Source organism: Haemorhous mexicanus, chromosome 1, assembly GCF_027477595.1.
Source record: "Haemorhous mexicanus isolate bHaeMex1 chromosome 1, bHaeMex1.pri, whole genome shotgun sequence".
Lineage (NCBI taxonomy): Eukaryota > Metazoa > Chordata > Aves > Passeriformes > Fringillidae > Haemorhous > Haemorhous mexicanus.
In genome coordinates, this window is record NC_082341.1 from 60,750,971 (window position 1) to 60,769,360 (window position 18,390).

The window sequence follows — 18,390 nt, forward strand, 5'->3', positions numbered from 1 at the left end:
CCGGTGTCCCCGGGGCTCCGCAAGGCAGTGCTGCCAGCGGGTCCCTCCCCGCTGCTGGCAGCGCCTCAGCCGCTCGCCCGAGCGCTCTCGGAATGCCCAAAAACAGGGCAACTCCAAGCCCAACACCCGAGTCCCTTCGGGATCCGCGCCGAGGGGGCGGAGCGGCCGCTCTCCTGCCGGGACACCCCCGGGCCGGCCCGGCCCGGCCCGGCCCGGCCCGGCCCCGCCCTGCGCTGCCCGGCCCTGCCCTGCCAGGAGGGGGCGCCGCCGCCCCGCCCCACGGCCGCGCGGGTCGCGCCCCACTCCCGCCGCCTGTTGTTGTCGGGGCTGCCCGCGGCCGCCGGGGGGCGGGGCCGGGGCGCGGCGACCAATCAGGCGGCGCCGCCGCCGCCGCGTCGGCGGCATTCGCGGCCGGAGCGGGCCGGGAGGGCGCACGCAGCGCGAGCGGCGCGCCGGTCCCTGGGCGGGCGGAGCGGGCGCGCGTCGCGAGGCGGATCCCGGCTCCGGGGAGTCGAGACCGGGACATGGCGGCGGCCGCTCGGCGGCCGCGGCGGCGTCCCTGGGCCGTGCTGTGCCTGGCCGTGGCCGCGCTGCTCTGCCCCGCGGCGGGCGGTGAGTGCGCGGGGGGGGCGCGGGAGCGGAGGGAGGCAGCGGGCTCGGCGGTGGCGCCCGGGGTTGAGTGTGGCGGTGCGTGAGGAGAGCGGCGGGGGGCGGCGGGTCCCCGCCGGTTCCTTTCAACAACATGGCGGAGGGGCCGGCTGGGGCGGAGTCACCTCCCCCCCACCCCCGGTGTCCGAGCCCGGCGGGGACCGCTCGGCCCTTTGTTGGCCGAGAGCGGCGGCGGCTCCGCGGGAGCGGCGGCGGGGAGGGCTCCCCTCGGCCCCCGCCGCTACTTCCTCGCCCCCGCTGAGCAGCGCTTCGGGCGGTGTCTGCCCTGGGTAACTTTCTGTCCCCGCGTCTGCCCGGGTGGGTGCGTGTGGCCTTGGCCCGCGAAGGCGACTTAGGTACCTGGAGCTGGCGGAGCTTCCCCGTCTATCTGTCCGCCAGCCCCTGAGAGCCCCCCGGCTCCCGGGCGAGGAGCGGCAGCCCCCGGGCCGCCGCAGGGCGCTCGCAGCAGTGCCCGGGAGGAGCGGTCGGGGCAGAGACGTGTTGAATGTCCCACGTCGCGGAGGTGACAAGGGGCTGCCCCCGCTGTGCTGCACGCCGCAGTCCGTGTGCTGCTGTCGCAGTGGTGGGGGTACAGGTGAACTTTTGGTCCAGCACGCCCTCGCCTGTGTTCTCTGCGAGGATCGAGCCGTGTGGAAATTAAAGCTTTGGGTGAATATTGTACAGTGAACCGGTTGTGTTCCTCCAGTCTCCTGTACCTGTGGGGTTTTTTGTGAGAGAGATTTGATATCAGAGCCGTGCTGTTGCATTGGAGTGCTTAACAGCATTCATAAATGAAATATTTGGGTAGTTTTCTTTTTTTGTTTTGGTTTTTTTAAATGTGCAGGTTGTTCTGCGGTTACCAGTTTGGGACATACGGCCTAATGGATTGTATATTGCTTTGGGTTTTAAAGAGGAAGTGGAGAAGCACCACAACTTTCTCAGTTACATCTTTGAGACATCCCTCAATCTGGATCTATACCATGCTGTACATAATTCAATCTTAAATGGTACTCATGCTGAAAAAAAAAAGTTACTTAAAGCATCACTTGCTATACTAACATGTAGTGTTAATCACCCATATTCTTATTGAAGGCGATGCAAGATCTCTGATGTGGAAACAGTGAAATAAGCTGAAGTTACCCATGGGTTGTTCTTGTATTCTTGAAAAGGTGCGACAGGCTTTAATAATTTAAAGCTTTCTTATGTACCACGTTCAATTTAGATGTTGAAGGAAATTTTAGCTCGATTTGAGCTTTGAACTTTTTCCCTTTTAATGCCTCCCATCAATCAACAGTTTTCCCTTAATCTGAGGCATGAAATTGAGGTCTAAAAGCTTTGTGTGAAAACAAGGCAACAGACTTTAATACAAAACCTTATGGGTGGAAGTGGTGGCGTACTACCTTTTGTTTAAAAAAAGAGAAATCCTCTGTGTTCAATGGAATTGGGAGAAATCCGGGGTTCCTGATCCATAGCTCATCCACAGGCCCTGGTATGGGTAAGGCAGTTAATTTGCCTGAACACTGTGGTCTAAGTTGATAAAGTAATTCAAGGTTTGGCTACTGGTACTTCTTATTGTGGGTTGACAGAAGTTGGGCATTTTCTGATTGCTTCTGCTGGGGCTGTTGTGCAATGTGCTGATGTTACTGTGTGGATGAGTCGTCTTGAGATATGGTTTATACGGAGGTCAGGCATGTAATGAATCCCAGCAGCTAGCTGAACGGTAGAGCAGCCTTAATTTTTAAGACAGAGTCTGAAAATAAGCTTTCTGGTTTTCACTGTGTAGGCCATAGTCTTTAGTCTTCTGAAGTTCTGGGAAGTCACCGCTTGGAAACTCTTGTATTCAGACAATTGCTTCTTACTGTAAATAAAGATAGCAATCTGATTGATATGGTGGAATAAATTTAAAAGTACAAGTAAAGATCTTTCTGTTTTCATAATGCTTTTAAAATTATTATCTGGGCCTTTAATTTTAGGTTTCTTCAGTTTGGTTTTTTTAAAGCATATTCTTCTACCAAAGAAGAAATAAATTGTTACTGTTTCATGCTCTAAGAGGCATGAACCTATCTCTGGGTAGTGTTTTGAAGAGAGGGCAAGAAAACTAAAGTGCCATTTGGCACCTACATTGCAGGGAATGTAATATCACTTTTTTGAAGTTGGGGTTTTACACAAGTCTTTATTGTTACTTGCAGGTTGTGGGTACTAAATAGTAGCTTGTCTGTTTTCTTGAGTGCAGCACTTTGTTTGACAAGACCTGCTGTTTGTAGGAAGGAAGTTTTGCTTAACAAACATGGATGAAATCTATGTGAAAGTTTTCCTGAAAACTTGATACCCAGTGCTGTTACTTTACAACAGTGAAACTTAATTAGTGCCTTTGTGAGAAAAATGTGTTAGTGAAGGTCATGAACTATTGTGGTTTTAAAAATTGTACCTATATCCCAGATATTTTAAGACATAGGCTGTCTTAAGACATAAGATATTTTATTTTATTATCTTGACCTCACAGATGAGTCAGGTGTATTGTTGATGGGATTGGCTGAATTACAGACTTATATTTGCACTGTTATGTATTATGCTTTTTTCCTTTGGCAAGCTTTATTGGACAGGGAAAGAACTACCAGTGAGCATCACAGCCCTCTTGCTCATATCCTTAAAAATCTGTCTTTGTTTCTTGCACATCACAGCCTTGCTCCTTTATCCCTTGAACTTCTGCATCTTGTGGAACCAAGAATTGTGATTGGTCTTCTCTGATGAAGTTCTACTTTCTGGTGAAATTTTTGCTTTAAAATTTGTATTTTCCTTGTAAGAACATTTATAATATCACAAGAGAAGTGTCTTTTTCAGCATAATGTTGCTTTTGGGTGCTGCAACTATTTGTCTTTTTTAAATTTGTAAAGCAAAGATCTATATTATTAAAGTATTAACGATGTAAAATTGTTAATTGTTTGCAATTAGATGTGAGTTTGAGGTTTTTTAGAGCGCCTCATATGTTTTAACTTCTGTACTGCTCCTTGTTAGCATCCTTTGGAAGACTATGTCTCAACTTAAAATTTCCAACTAAAAATTCTTTGGCTGAAGGTGCTGTTCTGTGCTAAACTGTCGGGTTGAAGTAGTGATTCAGGATGTAAACAAGTGTTATATAGTGATTCATAGTGTTTTATGTAACTAAAAAGTCTTTCTGCAATTTTCTTTCTTCAGAAAGACAGCAGATACAAAGAAAAAACTGTCTCAACATATAACAGTCTGGTTTTGATACAGATTTGTAAAACTTAAGTGGTTAGAGTGTACTTAATTCTCTGTTCCCATTTTGTATATAGTATTAATATCTGAGCTCCTGGGAGCCAGCTGATTTTAAGTCTTGTCAAGCTGAATAATTTCAGGGTTTCATTTATGCAGCCAGCTTGCTTTACTCTCATTGGGGGTTTTCCAGACTGCAACATTCATAAAAGAGAGACTTGGTAAAGGAAAGGCAAAACTGTCAAACTCAGAGTCTGAGCAACTACATAAGTAATGGTATTCAACACAGGATGTTAATCTTGTGGTATGAGATATGAGAAGTATGCTGTTGATAACTTGTATGACATGATAATGTCATAATGCACACACCCCCACTTTCACAACAGCATTGTCTCACTGTTTCTTTTAGGGTAGTCAGTCTCAAAAAGCAGAAATTACTATGTGGAGTAGTAATGGTGCAGTGACAAAATGCAATGCACAAGGCACTACATTGCTATGTTGACCCAATTTCTGCTCTTGGGTATGTCCCTGATTGTCTATATGACTTCCAGTGCATTTGTTTAGCTGTTTGTACTGTCATTTCCCCAACCTCGTATCATTTAAACAAACATGAACTTTCACTAGTTGGTAGTGGAGTTTCATGCTAGTAGTTCCATCCAAAAACTGCTATAATGATTAAAAAAAAATTAGTTGTCTGCCAAGGACAGACTTGTTGGAAAACTTTTTTACTCTTCTTCAGTAGTTTTGAAAGTGCTTTTTGTGGTAGTAGAAAGAATTTGGTGTTTACCAAATGCATTGAAATGTGTTTTACCTGAGAGATTTCTGACTCTGGAAGATAGCTTATATCAGAGTTGTCAGTTTCTCATCCCTTTCTGTTATCATTCCATACTAGAAATGTCTGTATTCTTTAAAGTGTGCCTGGAGATCTGACTGGTTTCAGTCAGAGTTTTAAAAATTACTGTATCATTTCTTTGAGAATAACAGAGACTGCTTGGACAAAAAGCAAAAAATTCTATCTATGAAAGGACAGTAGTATAGGATATTTTTTTTCTTTTATATCAGTTATAAGTGAAAGCACTTCCTCATAGGAATTAAGTGATTTAACTATAGTTGGTTATTGACACCTCATGCTGATGTTAAATCTCATCTATGATGTGTTTGTGTAGTTGTAGTTTATGCTCTTTGCACACAGATAACTGGAGAATGAGACATGGACAAGGATATTCCAATTCCTTATTTTTGCCTCCTGGTATGGATTGTTGCTGAAGATGCTGAATTAGTCTTCCTTTTACTAAAATGCGGGAATTCTACTGTTACTTGCTCCAGTTGGAAGGCATGAAGAACTGTTAAGTGGCCAGAGTAGGAAGGAGGCTGAAGCATTTTTAACTAGTTGTTTTATTGGTTTTTTTTTTATGGTGTGTCCACTAGAGAGCAGCAAAAACCTGTATTCCTAGAAGCTTTGCTATGCAGCTGATTAGGCATTGTTTTCCCCTCTTATGGAAGGGGGAGAGTAGCTTCAGAAGGGAGTAGTGATTTATTTATGCTGAGAAAATCATTTTGATGTGTGTGACAGTGAATTGTGTCTTGTCAGGAGACGAGAAGATAGTGGCATCAAACCAGAAAAAAAGTGTAAATTTTATCAAATTGCACTAAGTGGGAATTCTGTAGCAAAAGAGAGATGGGAACAAAGTGAATGAGGAAGATAGGGCGCAAAATGCTTCATTTAGTCACGGTTGTGAACAGTGTGTCTCTACAGCTTCACAAAAGAGGAAGATGAATAAGTGTAACAAGGGCAATCCAAATGTAATTTTTCACTTCAATTAACTTGGCCTCTGCACAGTGACTCGATGTAAATATATCTCACTGAATATCTGTCTCTTGCTGTAGGCATTCAGATGCATGTGCTGTTGTGACGAGCAAAAATTACTGTTCAAGTAGAAAAAAGTCACGGATTAAGCAAGTGAGATAAAGGTGTGCTCACTTTAAAAGTTGAAAGAAATAGTGTGTGTAAATATTTTAGGAAATTTTTAGTGGTTTGAATAGATTGGTAATTTATGCCTGAACAAATATTTGTTCAAAAGGCCAGCAACATGTAAATAAATGTTAAATTTTCTCGTAGTTAAACTCTGAATAATAAGACTTTCCGTACTTCCCTGATGAGGCAGGGAAAGATGTGCAAAAGGTGATGCTGTTAAGCTTTACCTTCCTGAATGCCAGTTCTCATTTCATCTACCTTCTAATTATTTTTTTTCAATAATCTTCATAGTAAGAAAAAAAAAATCTAATCCCATTTGTAGGGTTTTCTTCCTCCCTTTTTCTGGCTGGTCTCTGTGCTGGTGAATCTCTCTGAAACAGGGTTATCTTTCTATAGTGGGTCTTGAGAATTTGGTCAAATCTCTTCAGTAACAGTAGAAAATGATTGTCAGTGATGTGGTTTGATTCAAAATCTTGGGGGAAGGGGGTGTTTTAAGAGACTGTTTTTCAGGATTCAAACTTAGAGATTGCATACATATGTGTTTGAGATCAGATTGCCATTTATTTAAATCCATGATAACCAGTCACAGAGAGGGCTGTAAAATCTAAGGCAATCCATGTGGTTATATTAAACTTGAATTTAGGTGAAACACTAGATTTCAGATTTGGGGGACCTTTTGATTGCCACCTGTTATTCCTCATTCTTTTGGTGTGAGTTTTTGTATGTAGCCTTGAAAGAGACTATTTTTATGGCTCAGGACACTTTCTGTTTTTCGATCATAAATGTTGAAGATTTTAAATTTGTCTAAGTTCTGTATTTTAATGTTTCTTTGTGCATGTACACAAGTTCTAGGCCAGCTTTTGCTCTTCACAGTTGAGCAGGTGGATGCAAGATGTATTGATGCTTTATTGTTGCTCCTGCACTATTTTCTGCATGGCTTTGGTGCTGTAAATAAAGGAAGGAGTGCAGAAAGAAATTAGAAGTAGTAGTCTTCCTTCTCCAAGAACTTCTGCAATGTCAAGAATGAAACCTGATCATTGGGTGATTAGCCTGTCATTCCTGCTTCCTTCCCATGCCCTCTCCTTTACTAGTGCAATTGATAGCTTTAGTAAATCATCACCTTGAGTAATGTAGAGTGTTTTCCTGTGGCTTCATAAATAACAAGTCTAAACCACATTCTGCTTCTGTGAAAGTATCATGCAGGGTTTGGTTTTTAATGAGAATTAAGCAGATATTTGCCCTTATGGCACAAAATGGAAGCCATCAAGTAATGCATAACATACTAATCTTGGGTAACCAGCAGCATCCAATTTGTCACTTACTCAAGCTGTACCTGAGGTTATTGTCAAAAAAAGGCATTATTTGTATTTGGTTTGAAAATAGCAGACCTGCATGCAGTGTTGTTTTAAGAGTGTAGAACTTTTGTAGGAGGAACTGTAGTGGTGCTTCTTTACCTGGAGGAACAGCTAGGATTTTAGCCTTTGTCTTTTAGTACATTACTGTGTAGAGAGGTGACTTCAGATCTAAATTTTACTTTCTTCTGCTCATCTCCCAATTTTATTGTCCCACTAAAAGGCCTTGTAGTGTTGGGTTTTTTTTAGTGTTGCTGTTCTGCATTTATGTAACCAAAACAGCCTCCTAGCATTCTGAATTTGTATTTCTTTAGTCATTCAAATTGCTTCTCAGCTCGGAACATGTACCAATACTAACATTAATGCTTTTTTCTCAATGCAGAATTGGAGTGTTACTGCCAGCTATGTACAAAAGACAACTTTACTTGTATGACAGATGGAGTATGTTTTGCCTCAGTAACACGAACTGCAGACAAAATAATGCGCAACAGTATGTGTATAGCAGAAATTGATCTGATTCCCCGAGACAGGCCATTTGTTTGTTCCCCCTCCACCAGAGATGGAGTCCATACTGTGTCTCATTGCTGTAACACACCTCTCTGCAATAAAGTAGAACTTCCAATTCCTACACCAGGTAAGGGGGTTGGGATTTTTGCTCTTTTGTTTGTTTGAATTTTTTTTTTTCATTTTTTCAAACAAAATTTTGTAAGAGTAGGAGTATAGGTAAATTTGAGGGCCTAAAGTACACCTTAGATTCTGTAAAAACAATTTCATTATATTTGAACAAAAGTTGTTATCTTCTGGGTAGGGATGTTAGGGACAGTTTTGAAGACTTAAATGAAAAGTGTAAATAAGCACATTGCTTTTGTCCTTTTTAGTACTTTGATTCTGAAAAAAGCTATTGTGCAAAAGCTTTAACACATGCATTAAAAAAATTTGAGTATTGCTGTGGGATACTATAAGTTTAGTAGAATGAAAGGAAATTAATGAGTTTTATAATTTTCTTTTATTTTAACTTTCAGGGCCTACTCCAGAAAAACCAGCTTCTAACCTAGGACCTGTGGAACTGGCTGCTGTCATTGCTGGACCCGTCTGTTTTGTCTGCATTTCACTGATGTTGATTCTATACCTTTGTCATAATCGTACTGTAATTCATCATCGTGTGCCAAGCGAGGAAGACCCTTCATTGGATCGTCCCTTTATATCAGAAGGAACCACTTTAAAGGATTTAATTTATGATATGACAACTTCAGGTTCTGGGTCAGGTAATGTGACACTTCTAGTAGTAATTACTTTGTGCTTAAGAGCCTTGTAAGACACCTATATGTTTTAATATTGTCAAATCTACTTAAACTTCCAATTAACTGGAGAAAATACTAGAAAAGCAACTTCCATGTACATTCAGTCAACATCAGTGAAGATTCAATGTATGGAAATAAGTGAAGAAAAAGAATCACTGAATTGTTGCTGCCCTTCCTTATTCTCAAAGTAGCCTGATTTATATAAACTATATAATTCAGGGAATAGCGCAGTCATCTATCGCAAATGTTTTGTGTTCTGTAAGGCTGTCATTTACCTTTTTTGTTCTGTACAGCCTATCTAAACAACCATCTTCTTTGGTTTTTAGATAATTTTGTAAAGGGTATTTTTTAGCTTTAAATTGGAAAAAAAAAATGTACCTATTGGTGTATGAAGAAAATTCTGAGTTAATATTTTAGCCGGTTCTCTCCTTACCGAAGATATTTTTTCAATTGCAAATAGCATTTCTGTATATAGAATGGATGCAGTATGCAGACCATGTCTGATGAATGTCTGTCCCTTGATTTTGTGGTTTTTTTTTTTGTTTTAATTCTGACTTGAAGAGGTGTTGCTCTGGGAAGATGAGGCATTAGTCTGTTAACTGCATAGAGTTTCAGCTATTTTAACTCTGACCATTAACTGCTTATAGGATTATGGTGGTCTGTGTCACAGAAATGTAGTTTAATTGGTGTTGTTAGGGGATGATGTGCCAGGTAAATTATCATAAATTAGTTGATCTTTGGTCCGTGTTAGAGAGAGAGACATCAAATTGTGTACTGCAACCCTTTACCAACCTTCTACTATATAGAATTTAAATAATTTAATACTGAAAATATTTCCTACTACTTGCAGACATATGTGTTGAAACATCCATGCCCTTTCAGAACACTTTCTACAAAGAAAGACTAGTGTTTGATTCTCAACTGCTGGTTTTTTTTTTTTTCCCAGAACTGGAAAAAATTTAAACAACAAAACCCAAGCATCTAGGTTGTTTTTCTTTTCCAAGGACAGTAACTGGTAAAACTGTTAAGAGTCCATTGCTTTGTCAAATAAAATTAATGTAACTTGCTGAACATATTTAAAATCTAGATCAAAAATTCATTTTAGTCATATCTTTTCTAAAGAAGGTGAGTTTGCACTAGATGTGTAGGTTATGTGTCAGCTGAGAAAGCTTTTGTGTGTTCAATAAGATTTGATCCTGGTAAGGGTAAGTTGTTCTCTGATTAGAAATGGAGTTTTAGTAATTTGTATTCATATCAATTTTCTCAATTACTAACAGGAGTAGCTAAGTCAGATAATAAAAGTGATTAATAGAACTTCCAATATATTTGGCTTGATAAATGCAAATGCTGGACTTAATCTCCAGTTATGTTTGTTCTAGGAGGAATATGCAGTAGTCAGATATAGATAATATAGAGGAGTCAGAGATTTACTTATTGTGAAATCCAGAAAGATTTGATATATATAATTGTTACGCTATTGGAAGTATAATACTCTCTACTTAATGTCTGCAGATCTAGACTTTTCTTAAGGAAGGCTGAAAACAATTTCTAATTAAAATTCAAACTTAGTTGGTAATTGGTCTTTTCATTCATTATCAGGAATAATCCTCTGTTTTTTCTTCTGGCCTTCTAATCTGTGGTGATTCTGAACCTGTCTTTTTGTTTTGAGAACTCTGGAAGTACTTCTTCAGAATAAACTCTTGAAAAGCAGAGAATCCAAGTTAGAAGAAACTTATGATTATTCCTCTGGAGCACATGGCTAGAAACTACTGACCCTTCCCTTACCTATTTGCAAATTACTCTTTAAGTAAAAGGGGTGTGCTAGGGAATTACTAAGCTTTCACAGCTGAATTCAGGGCACTCAGGCTGGTCTAGACTCCCAGAGCACCTGACCTACTATGGTATTTGAGCACTGGCTACTAGCGAATGCATCCAAGGAGCAAAACCAGCAAAGGTGGTTAAATTTGACTTATCCCTGAGGGTGCCTCTTCACTAATTTGCTTTTATGCTTGAAAGGCTGTAAAACAAGGCTGAATGTTTCCTTAAAAGGAATCTTTTAACTTCAGCTGCAGTGAGTTCCATGTTGAGCTGTTTGTAAGACCAGTATTAGCCTTGTTTAGTGTTGTCTACTTTGCTTTGATTATGACAGTGAAATAGGAGATGCCTCAGGTATTTACTTTCTGTACTGTTGGCATTGTGTGTATTTGCAATGACGGGTATCACTTTGTCTCAAAATTAGTCAGTCAATGACTATACAAATTCACAGTGCCCTAGTACTTGAATTGATAACTTTTGCGTGTCCTGAAGTATGCCTGCAGCATTTGAATCTCATTTAAATGTGTATTTTAGTCAAGACTTTGGGTACAGCACATTTAAAGTTGAGAAGGCTGTACCTTTATGGAATAAACTGGGGGTAGAGAAAAGGGTCTCCAAAGGGAGAAAAGTCAGAGCTGCTAAAAACAGCTCTGTTAAACCATTGCTTAACCCTGTCAGAAACTGAACTGTCTGAAAGGGATGGTGTTGGGACAAGAGGCTGCCAAAACACAATGGAAATTTACAAAACAGGCGCAATAATCCAGACCCAAGAGGCACAGCTAAGGAAGTGTTTCATTTGGTGACACAAAAGCCATGTTCTGCTCTTAAATTCATGCTGAGAGACCAGAAGAGCTCATAGTAAAATAAAAAGAATTCTACCGATTTTGTTAATTCAGTATTCTCTGATCAAAAGTGTATAAAACAGAGAAATAATCAGAACTCTAAAAATGAGCTTCCTATTCAGACCAAAAGGGAGTAGGATTCATTTGCTGCAATGATGAATAGTAAGCTACTATTAATTATTCGGTCTTGACTTAACGTTACTGTTGCCATGTTGTTCCATGACAAACAAGACCTGAAATAAAGAGATACTCCATGAAAGGAATTAATGAAACATCTAAAATAGATCCTTCTGGCAAAGCTACAGCTTCTAAGAGAAGGATTTCAAAGCCTTTTGGAGCTGAGAATGATTTTCAGATCATGATGCAGATCTCTAAATATCAACTACAAATTGTATAGACAGATGGGGACGCCCATCTGTTACTGTCTTAACTCACAGATGACGAAGTCACTTAGCTACAAGAGAGTAGGAAGAATTGCCTACAACGAGGAGGAGCTTTGGATAGTATTGGTAGGCGACTTCCAGCAGGAACTTAAGCTATTTAGAAATCTGAAGGGTCACAGAAATCAATGCAAAGTTGAGTCAGTTTAAGTGAATATAAAGCTCCTTAAAAACTATTTTGAAATTCATACAAGCTTGAAGGGAATAAGATTTTTCACAGTTCATGGAATGGGTTTGGTTTTTTTTTAGTACTCATCAGAGGAAGTCTTCTGTGTAGAGACTTATGAACAAGAACAAAATTCTAGCAGCTACTTTTTTGGCTACCTGTAGTGTTCTAGAACTTACTTCCTGAATTATCCAATTTAGTTACAAACTCCTTTTACATTAGAAAGTCACTATACTAATCAGAGTACACTTAATATATGAAAAAGAAAATGAACTTTATTTTTTTGTTAGACTTCCAGAAGGATTGAGGACACTTTGATATAAGAAAATTCTGATGATGGTTTCAGGAATAAGTCAGATGACCTAAATACAAGGTGTCCGACACTGAGCTGCTGTTGAATTTAATATGGGCTCAAATTTTCTTGTTCTCCTGATTGGCACAGTGGCTATCACCTTTCTTCATGCACAGTTAAAAGATGTGTCCGAGAGCTTGGAGTACCGTTGTGCCCAATGTGTATGTGAAAGGCTGAGGCTATAGCTGTCTCCTGTGAGATGCTTTTCAGGCAGTTTGGTTTACAGTACAGCAGTTGCTCAAGTTCCTGGTGATACAGGGCTGTGTATCTTCTATAGCAAAATGAGGAAATTGCTCAGTTGCAACAGAAAGTCTGTAATGAATTGCTGTGAATGCAAGATAAATATGGATTCCAATCTTCTAGAAGAGGCAGTAGTAAGGAAAAGATTAGCTTCAGACAAACAGAAGCAAGTTGAATCTTGTAAATATTGTAAAAGTAAATATAGGAGTAAGTGAATAGATCACGGTAGGGCTTTTGTCCTACAGTGACATGTTAATGTGCTAAATGGAAGTTTGTAATTTGAAATTGAAATTAATTTTCTCAAGAAGGTTTAGGGGTTAATATATGTTTAGCTGATATCCTTGGACATGTATGTTAAATGAGGAGAGATACCTATAAAAGGTGCAGCAAGTTGAGAGCAGTGCATCTGAAAGTGGGAATATACAAAGAGTTTTCTGATGCAACTGTATGGCCTATCACCCATTTCAGGTACACAAAATCAGCTTGTATTTGACATATGCTTGTAGATTTTGCAGTAGTGCATAGATTCTAAGGAAGATGCTTTCTCTGACCAATCAAGTAAAAATTTACATTTTGAGGGTTTACTTTGCTCCTGTGGTTGTTTTCATCTGGCCTCTTCTGCATTTCAAAAGTCTGTCCATAAGGAATAAAGGTTAGGCTTCTCAGGAGAGCCTCTATAGTTTGGACATGCAGCACAATTCACCTGAGGACTATTACAGCAAAAGTTTTAACTTTCTCAGTAGACATTATTACAATACCTGACAATGATTATATTGCTAGTGTGGTGTACGGTTTTTTTTTTCCTTCCTGTCTTCATGTAGGTATGTTGTCAGCATAGACCATGCAGAGAATTCCTGTAGATCTAGAATTTTTGAGGAGCTGTTCCGAGCATAGCAGTGTTTTAATTTGCTCTTCTCAGACTGAGACACCAGTGTGGCAGTGCTGCCAACCAGATCAGATGTTCTTCTAGTGTTGCTGTTAGCAAAGATTTTCCAAAGGTGGACAAGAATTAATTATCTGAGTATTAGTTGGGATTTATTTTCTATAACATAAGGAAATGCAGGTGTTCGGTCAGATATTGGAACAGTGATTATAGAAGAACAGATTACTTTGTAGAGTGTTTGGTTAAAGTGAAATAATCCTATACCAAAAGAGCTTATCGTAAGAAGATAACCTGGCTGATGTTTTCATCCTGCAGTGTGGTATCCGTGTGGAATCCAGTGACAAGCCCTGCAGTTACAACAGGAAAGATTTAAAATAAACAAAAACCCAGCCTGGTTGAGGGATGCCAGTGCTGCTTGTTGTATAAAATTACTGAAGTGTACTGAAGAGGTGCTCTGTGTTGAAAGCATGTAAATGTTCCAAAGCTATAAAACCTTGAGGAATGTAAACATTTTTCTCAATTATAATTACAGTGAGATGCACAGGAATGGCCTGTAAAGCAGGAAGCTTGCATTACAAGGATGTTTTCCTATTTTACAGTGACTCAGGATTGCTAAGATGCTATTGGCACACTTGGGCATGAGTGTGGATTTTCAGCAGTGTTGCTGATAAATGTGGTTTAACCAACTTAGAAATGGACTATCTAGTGATAAGCCAAGTAAATTACCCAGTAGCAAAAGTGCTCTTAAATTGCTTTGCCAGGAGAGTTATGGGCAGGTCCTTTTTCCAAAAATAAAGAAAAAACTCACTTTCATCACTAACAAGCAACCAAAAAAACCCCTTAAACCTGGTCCTGACTGCCTCATCATTGCTTCTTTTCTGCATTTAAATAAAACTTTATGGCTCAGCAAGTGACAGCATTCCTAACTGAAAGGAAGTTTGTGTTGTGCTTTTGACAGCCATAGAAGTAGTTTGTCGCATAATCTCCATGAGTACTTGTTAGCTGGCCTTTTAAGGGTGAAGGCAGAATGTACTTGCTAGCAGTCCTCAACAAGCAGTTAAAATCTTAGAGAGTATGTTCATTCTAAGAGAAATACCTTAATAGGAATAGGATCTCATATTCAGTGTGTGGGATAAGTACTAATTCTGTAGAGTAATATTTAAGGCAAATGTAAAATCTTCTTTTTAGGTTTACCTTTACTTGTGCAAAGAACAATTGCAAGAACTATAGTACTTCAAGAAAGCATTGGGAAGGGTCGCTTTGGAGAAGTCTGGCGGGGGAAGTGGAGAGGAGAAGAAGTCGCTGTGAAGATCTTCTCTTCAAGAGAGGAACGGTCATGGTTTCGAGAAGCAGAAATTTATCAGACAGTTATGCTACGCCATGAAAACATTCTTGGATTTATAGCTGCAGACAACAAAGGTTGGTGACGCAATGACTTCGTTTTGCTGATTCTGCATCTGGTCAGAATAGACAGTGCGTGAAGGAAAAAAATGTTGCGAGGATCCATTTAACAGTAGCAAAAAATAGTTTTGTTACTGCAGAAGTTCAGGGTTTGGCACACTTTTCATAGGTTTAATGAAGGAAAAAGTACATTTTGTCTTTTTTTCAGAAGAATATGCTGTGTTTAAATTTGTTTAAAATGCTTTGGTATCAAAAAGGAAGATGCCTTATCCTGTGAGCCCACACATCTGCTGAATACTTGTACCTGTCATTACCTCATAGCTTAATAATACAGATGTGTGGGACTGAAAGAGATCATGTCTCATCCTGTTGTCCTCATATAAAGTAGGAGGTAGAAGATTTATTCTTAAAGCTGAGTTATGAGATGTTATTCTTTTAGAAGTCCAATTAGAAAATCTATTACAAAAATGGAGTTAATTATTTGTTTCTAGTAGTAAAAAACTATACCTGCTTCCTGAAGCTCTCCTGATAAGCCTTTAATCATCCAGTTAGAGGAACCATTTTTTCAGCTTTGATTTGCTGTGATTTTGGACAGATAAAAGTTTCTTGGATTTTCCTGCAATTCCAGTAAAGAGCCAAGAATCTGACAAAACCGAGTTTTAAGTTTTTCATTAAGGGGAGCTAAGATATTAAGATGCTGTTTTATTGAGTTATTTTGATCTGAATTTGCATGTTTCACCACAAATGGCATTTGACTTCTTTGTGAAGAAAGCATTAACAGAAAATTCTGTCACATTAGGGAGAAGTCAATAATTCACACACATGCTGAATTTTTAAAAGGCTCTGTTTTGTGGGAAATTCCTAAATGGTTTTAGTAAGGGTCAAATATATGTGTAAAGTTCTTTTTAATTACCATTAGATGAATTTCAAGTTTTTATGTATATCTGCAGAATAGGAAGAGAATCCAAAAAATTGTGCAGAGCACTTCTCCAGAAAGGGTTGTGTAAGTTAACTTGCTCCTAACAGATGTTTCTGCTACTTTTTATCCTCCAAGAGCTTGCAGATCAGCACTATAGCAGGCAACTTCTTCCTGCAGCTTACTATGCTTACCATGAGAAACTGTCTTATTTTCATGCCTAGAATTGTATTTGGTATTACCAGCACCTGCAAGAGCTTGAGTTTTCTCTGATTGGCCTAGGGGAGTGAGTATCTGGAACCTGAGTTTAAAATTAGATCAGCTGTATTAAAGCCATAAATGAAGAGCTATCTCTGCAGAAGCTTTAGTTTCTGTTTCTCAGTTAAAAGCATAAAGGATATATCGCAATACCTTAGTTGTAACTTTTCACAAAATGATCTGTAAGTATACCAGTGTCTCATTTTGCCTGAAACCTCAAGGTAGTTTGTCCCAAAAATACATTGGACTGCTGTGAAGAGGAGGTATGAGGAAGGTTTCCTAAATTGATGGGTTTTTAAAACAATTTCTTGCTTGCTGGTTTGTGTTGCAGCTGCTATAGCATTTGACTTTGTCATCTTTAGTTTCCTTGTAACATCAAATAATGGGATATGAAATTGTTTCTGTTTTTTTCTGTTAATATGCTTTACATGCAAAGAAGAAATCCTTAACTGATAGGTCATGGCATTATTTGAGGTTTTGGGCCTTCAGGGTAGGGCTCTTCTACTTTGAGAACTAGTTGGTGTCTGGTTTTTGAAAAATAGATAAAAATGTGTTTTGAAAATGCCACTGTTCTTGACTGTTTTCTAACAGTATTGCTGTCTGAGCAGAGGCAGAAATGTATGTTGTTGTTTTTAACCCATCAGTGCAGAATTAATTCATAGTATAACCTTCTCCATTCTCTCAGCGTGGAAATATGTACAATTTGCTCTCTGGGCTAAGAATTCAGTCCTGAATATTGAAGGAGGTTAATACTTCAATTCTTGTTTCGAATACTTCAGGCCACCTGTATCCCATTAAATGAGAGAACATAGAGGGACCATTATGGAGGTAGTTCTCTCAGATTAGCAGGTGCACTACTGTGGTATTCCAAAAGGAGAAGGTGTATCACAGCATGGGTTTAAAGAACAATGACTTTAGAACACCTAAGTATTCCAGTGGCTTAAGGAGCAGTCCTCCATTGTAGATGCTGGTGCTACCTGATGAATGTTCATGTGGTGCCAGGTGCAAGATTATGTATTTGTTCACAGCAGTAACGTCTGTGGAGGGTTTGCATCCATTTCTCTGCAGGGCTGACTTTTGAATGTATTCAGGAGTTACTACAGTTTAGCTGGAATGCACAAAGTCATTAGACTGCAAGAATCTGTGTGTCTGAGGTACTGCAAGGATGACTGCAGAGATACAGGACTACTAGTAATTTTAAAATTAGCAAAGGACTAGTAAAAGAGCTGTAGAACCAAGGCATGCTTCAGTTCTTGCTGCTGCTGAAGGCATTAATAAGGTCTTTTCTGTTACCACAACTGCTGAGGAACATCTGGCTGGCTTTTTAGTGTAAAATTGGTGGAAGGGGTTCCTTTGGGTAGGAGGATATGTTTTGATTAGACCTTGTGACTGAACTGCTGTCTTCACTCTTTTTTCTACTACATTCTTTAGACTGTCCATGTGCCTTAATGGCATGTTCGTCTTTTCTACTTCCCCAGACCTCTGTCATGTTCAGAAGGCTACAGGAGCTGGTCCAATCTGTCTGCTTCCCATCCTGTAATCTGCTGGGAAATAGGTGCTACAGTTAAGGCAGCTTGAGGGCTGAGAAGCAATGAATGATTTTAACTGCAGTTGTGGTCTGCCTGACAACCTCTTCTGTGTTCTGGGTAGCTCTTTGCATAGCGATTCTATGCTAACTTCCAAATTCTGCTAGGTTAGGGATTTTTTACTTTCAGGGCCATCTGTTGTCTTGTTTTGTACCATCTAAACACATAGTTTGTTTTGTGCATGGTTTTTTGTGTTGTTCCTTCTAACCCAGTTACTTGAAAGTAAAGTGTATCAGGGACTACTTAACTGTACTATTCTAGTAGCAAAAGAGTAGTGTCAGCAACCACAGTTCACAGTACTAAAGGTTTCTCTGCATTAGCTGGATGTAATCTTAACTGTCTGTAGGCAGATGAAAATAAGGTGAAGTCTTGCACTGCACACTTCCAGATAAGTTTATGCACTAAAATACCTTGACTTCTCCATTCCTTCCCCTTAACTCAAAGCATATTCCTCAGTATGATAGTTTATTTCAGTCAGAACACCTTTCATGGTAAGTAAATCCCCAAAAGTGATGTTAAACAATATGGTGCAAAGAAATGAGCAGAATTCCTGACTCTTGAGAAGTAATATTTCAGTCATTTATTCTTTTTTGAAGCTCTGGCTTTACCCTGAGAAGAAGGAATCTGCACAGCTCAAGTGCTTTTCATCATTGAGTCAGATGACTGTGTCAACATGATAGTCAAGCTGTTATGCTAACAAGACACCAGTCATGCTCTAGTCACTGACAAAAGTGCTATCTCCCTGAATATCTCATTTCTAAGAGATTTCTAGTTGGTGATCCCATCTGAATCTGATCTTTTCACTGCTTTTTCCTGAGGTTTTTTTCTAATATTACATTATCTGTGTGCCAAAAAAGGCTAAATAGCTGCTTTCAAACACTTTGCTACATAACACCACAGAAAACATTTTTGTTTTAGTGGTGTTGATGTGAAAAAAACACCAAACATTTTTCACTTAAGTGATTCCAGTCAATTCAATTT

The 18,390-nt window shown here is 39.7% G+C and overlaps 1 protein-coding gene across 1 annotated transcript in view; it reads left to right on the plus strand.

Annotated features, from left to right (window-relative positions):
• The first annotated feature begins 451 nt into the window (after positions 1 to 451).
• TGFBR1 (transforming growth factor beta receptor 1) overlaps positions 452 to 18,390 on the plus strand; it is a 35,269-nt gene continuing 17,330 nt past the window's right edge. Inside the window, exons 1-4 of the mRNA XM_059850913.1 lie at positions 452 to 612; positions 7,592 to 7,843; positions 8,232 to 8,474; positions 14,437 to 14,667. Coding sequence (XP_059706896.1) covers positions 525 to 612; positions 7,592 to 7,843; positions 8,232 to 8,474; positions 14,437 to 14,667 — 814 coding nt within the window. The 5' untranslated portion in view covers positions 452 to 524. The remainder of the gene's footprint in view (positions 613 to 7,591; positions 7,844 to 8,231; positions 8,475 to 14,436; positions 14,668 to 18,390) is intronic.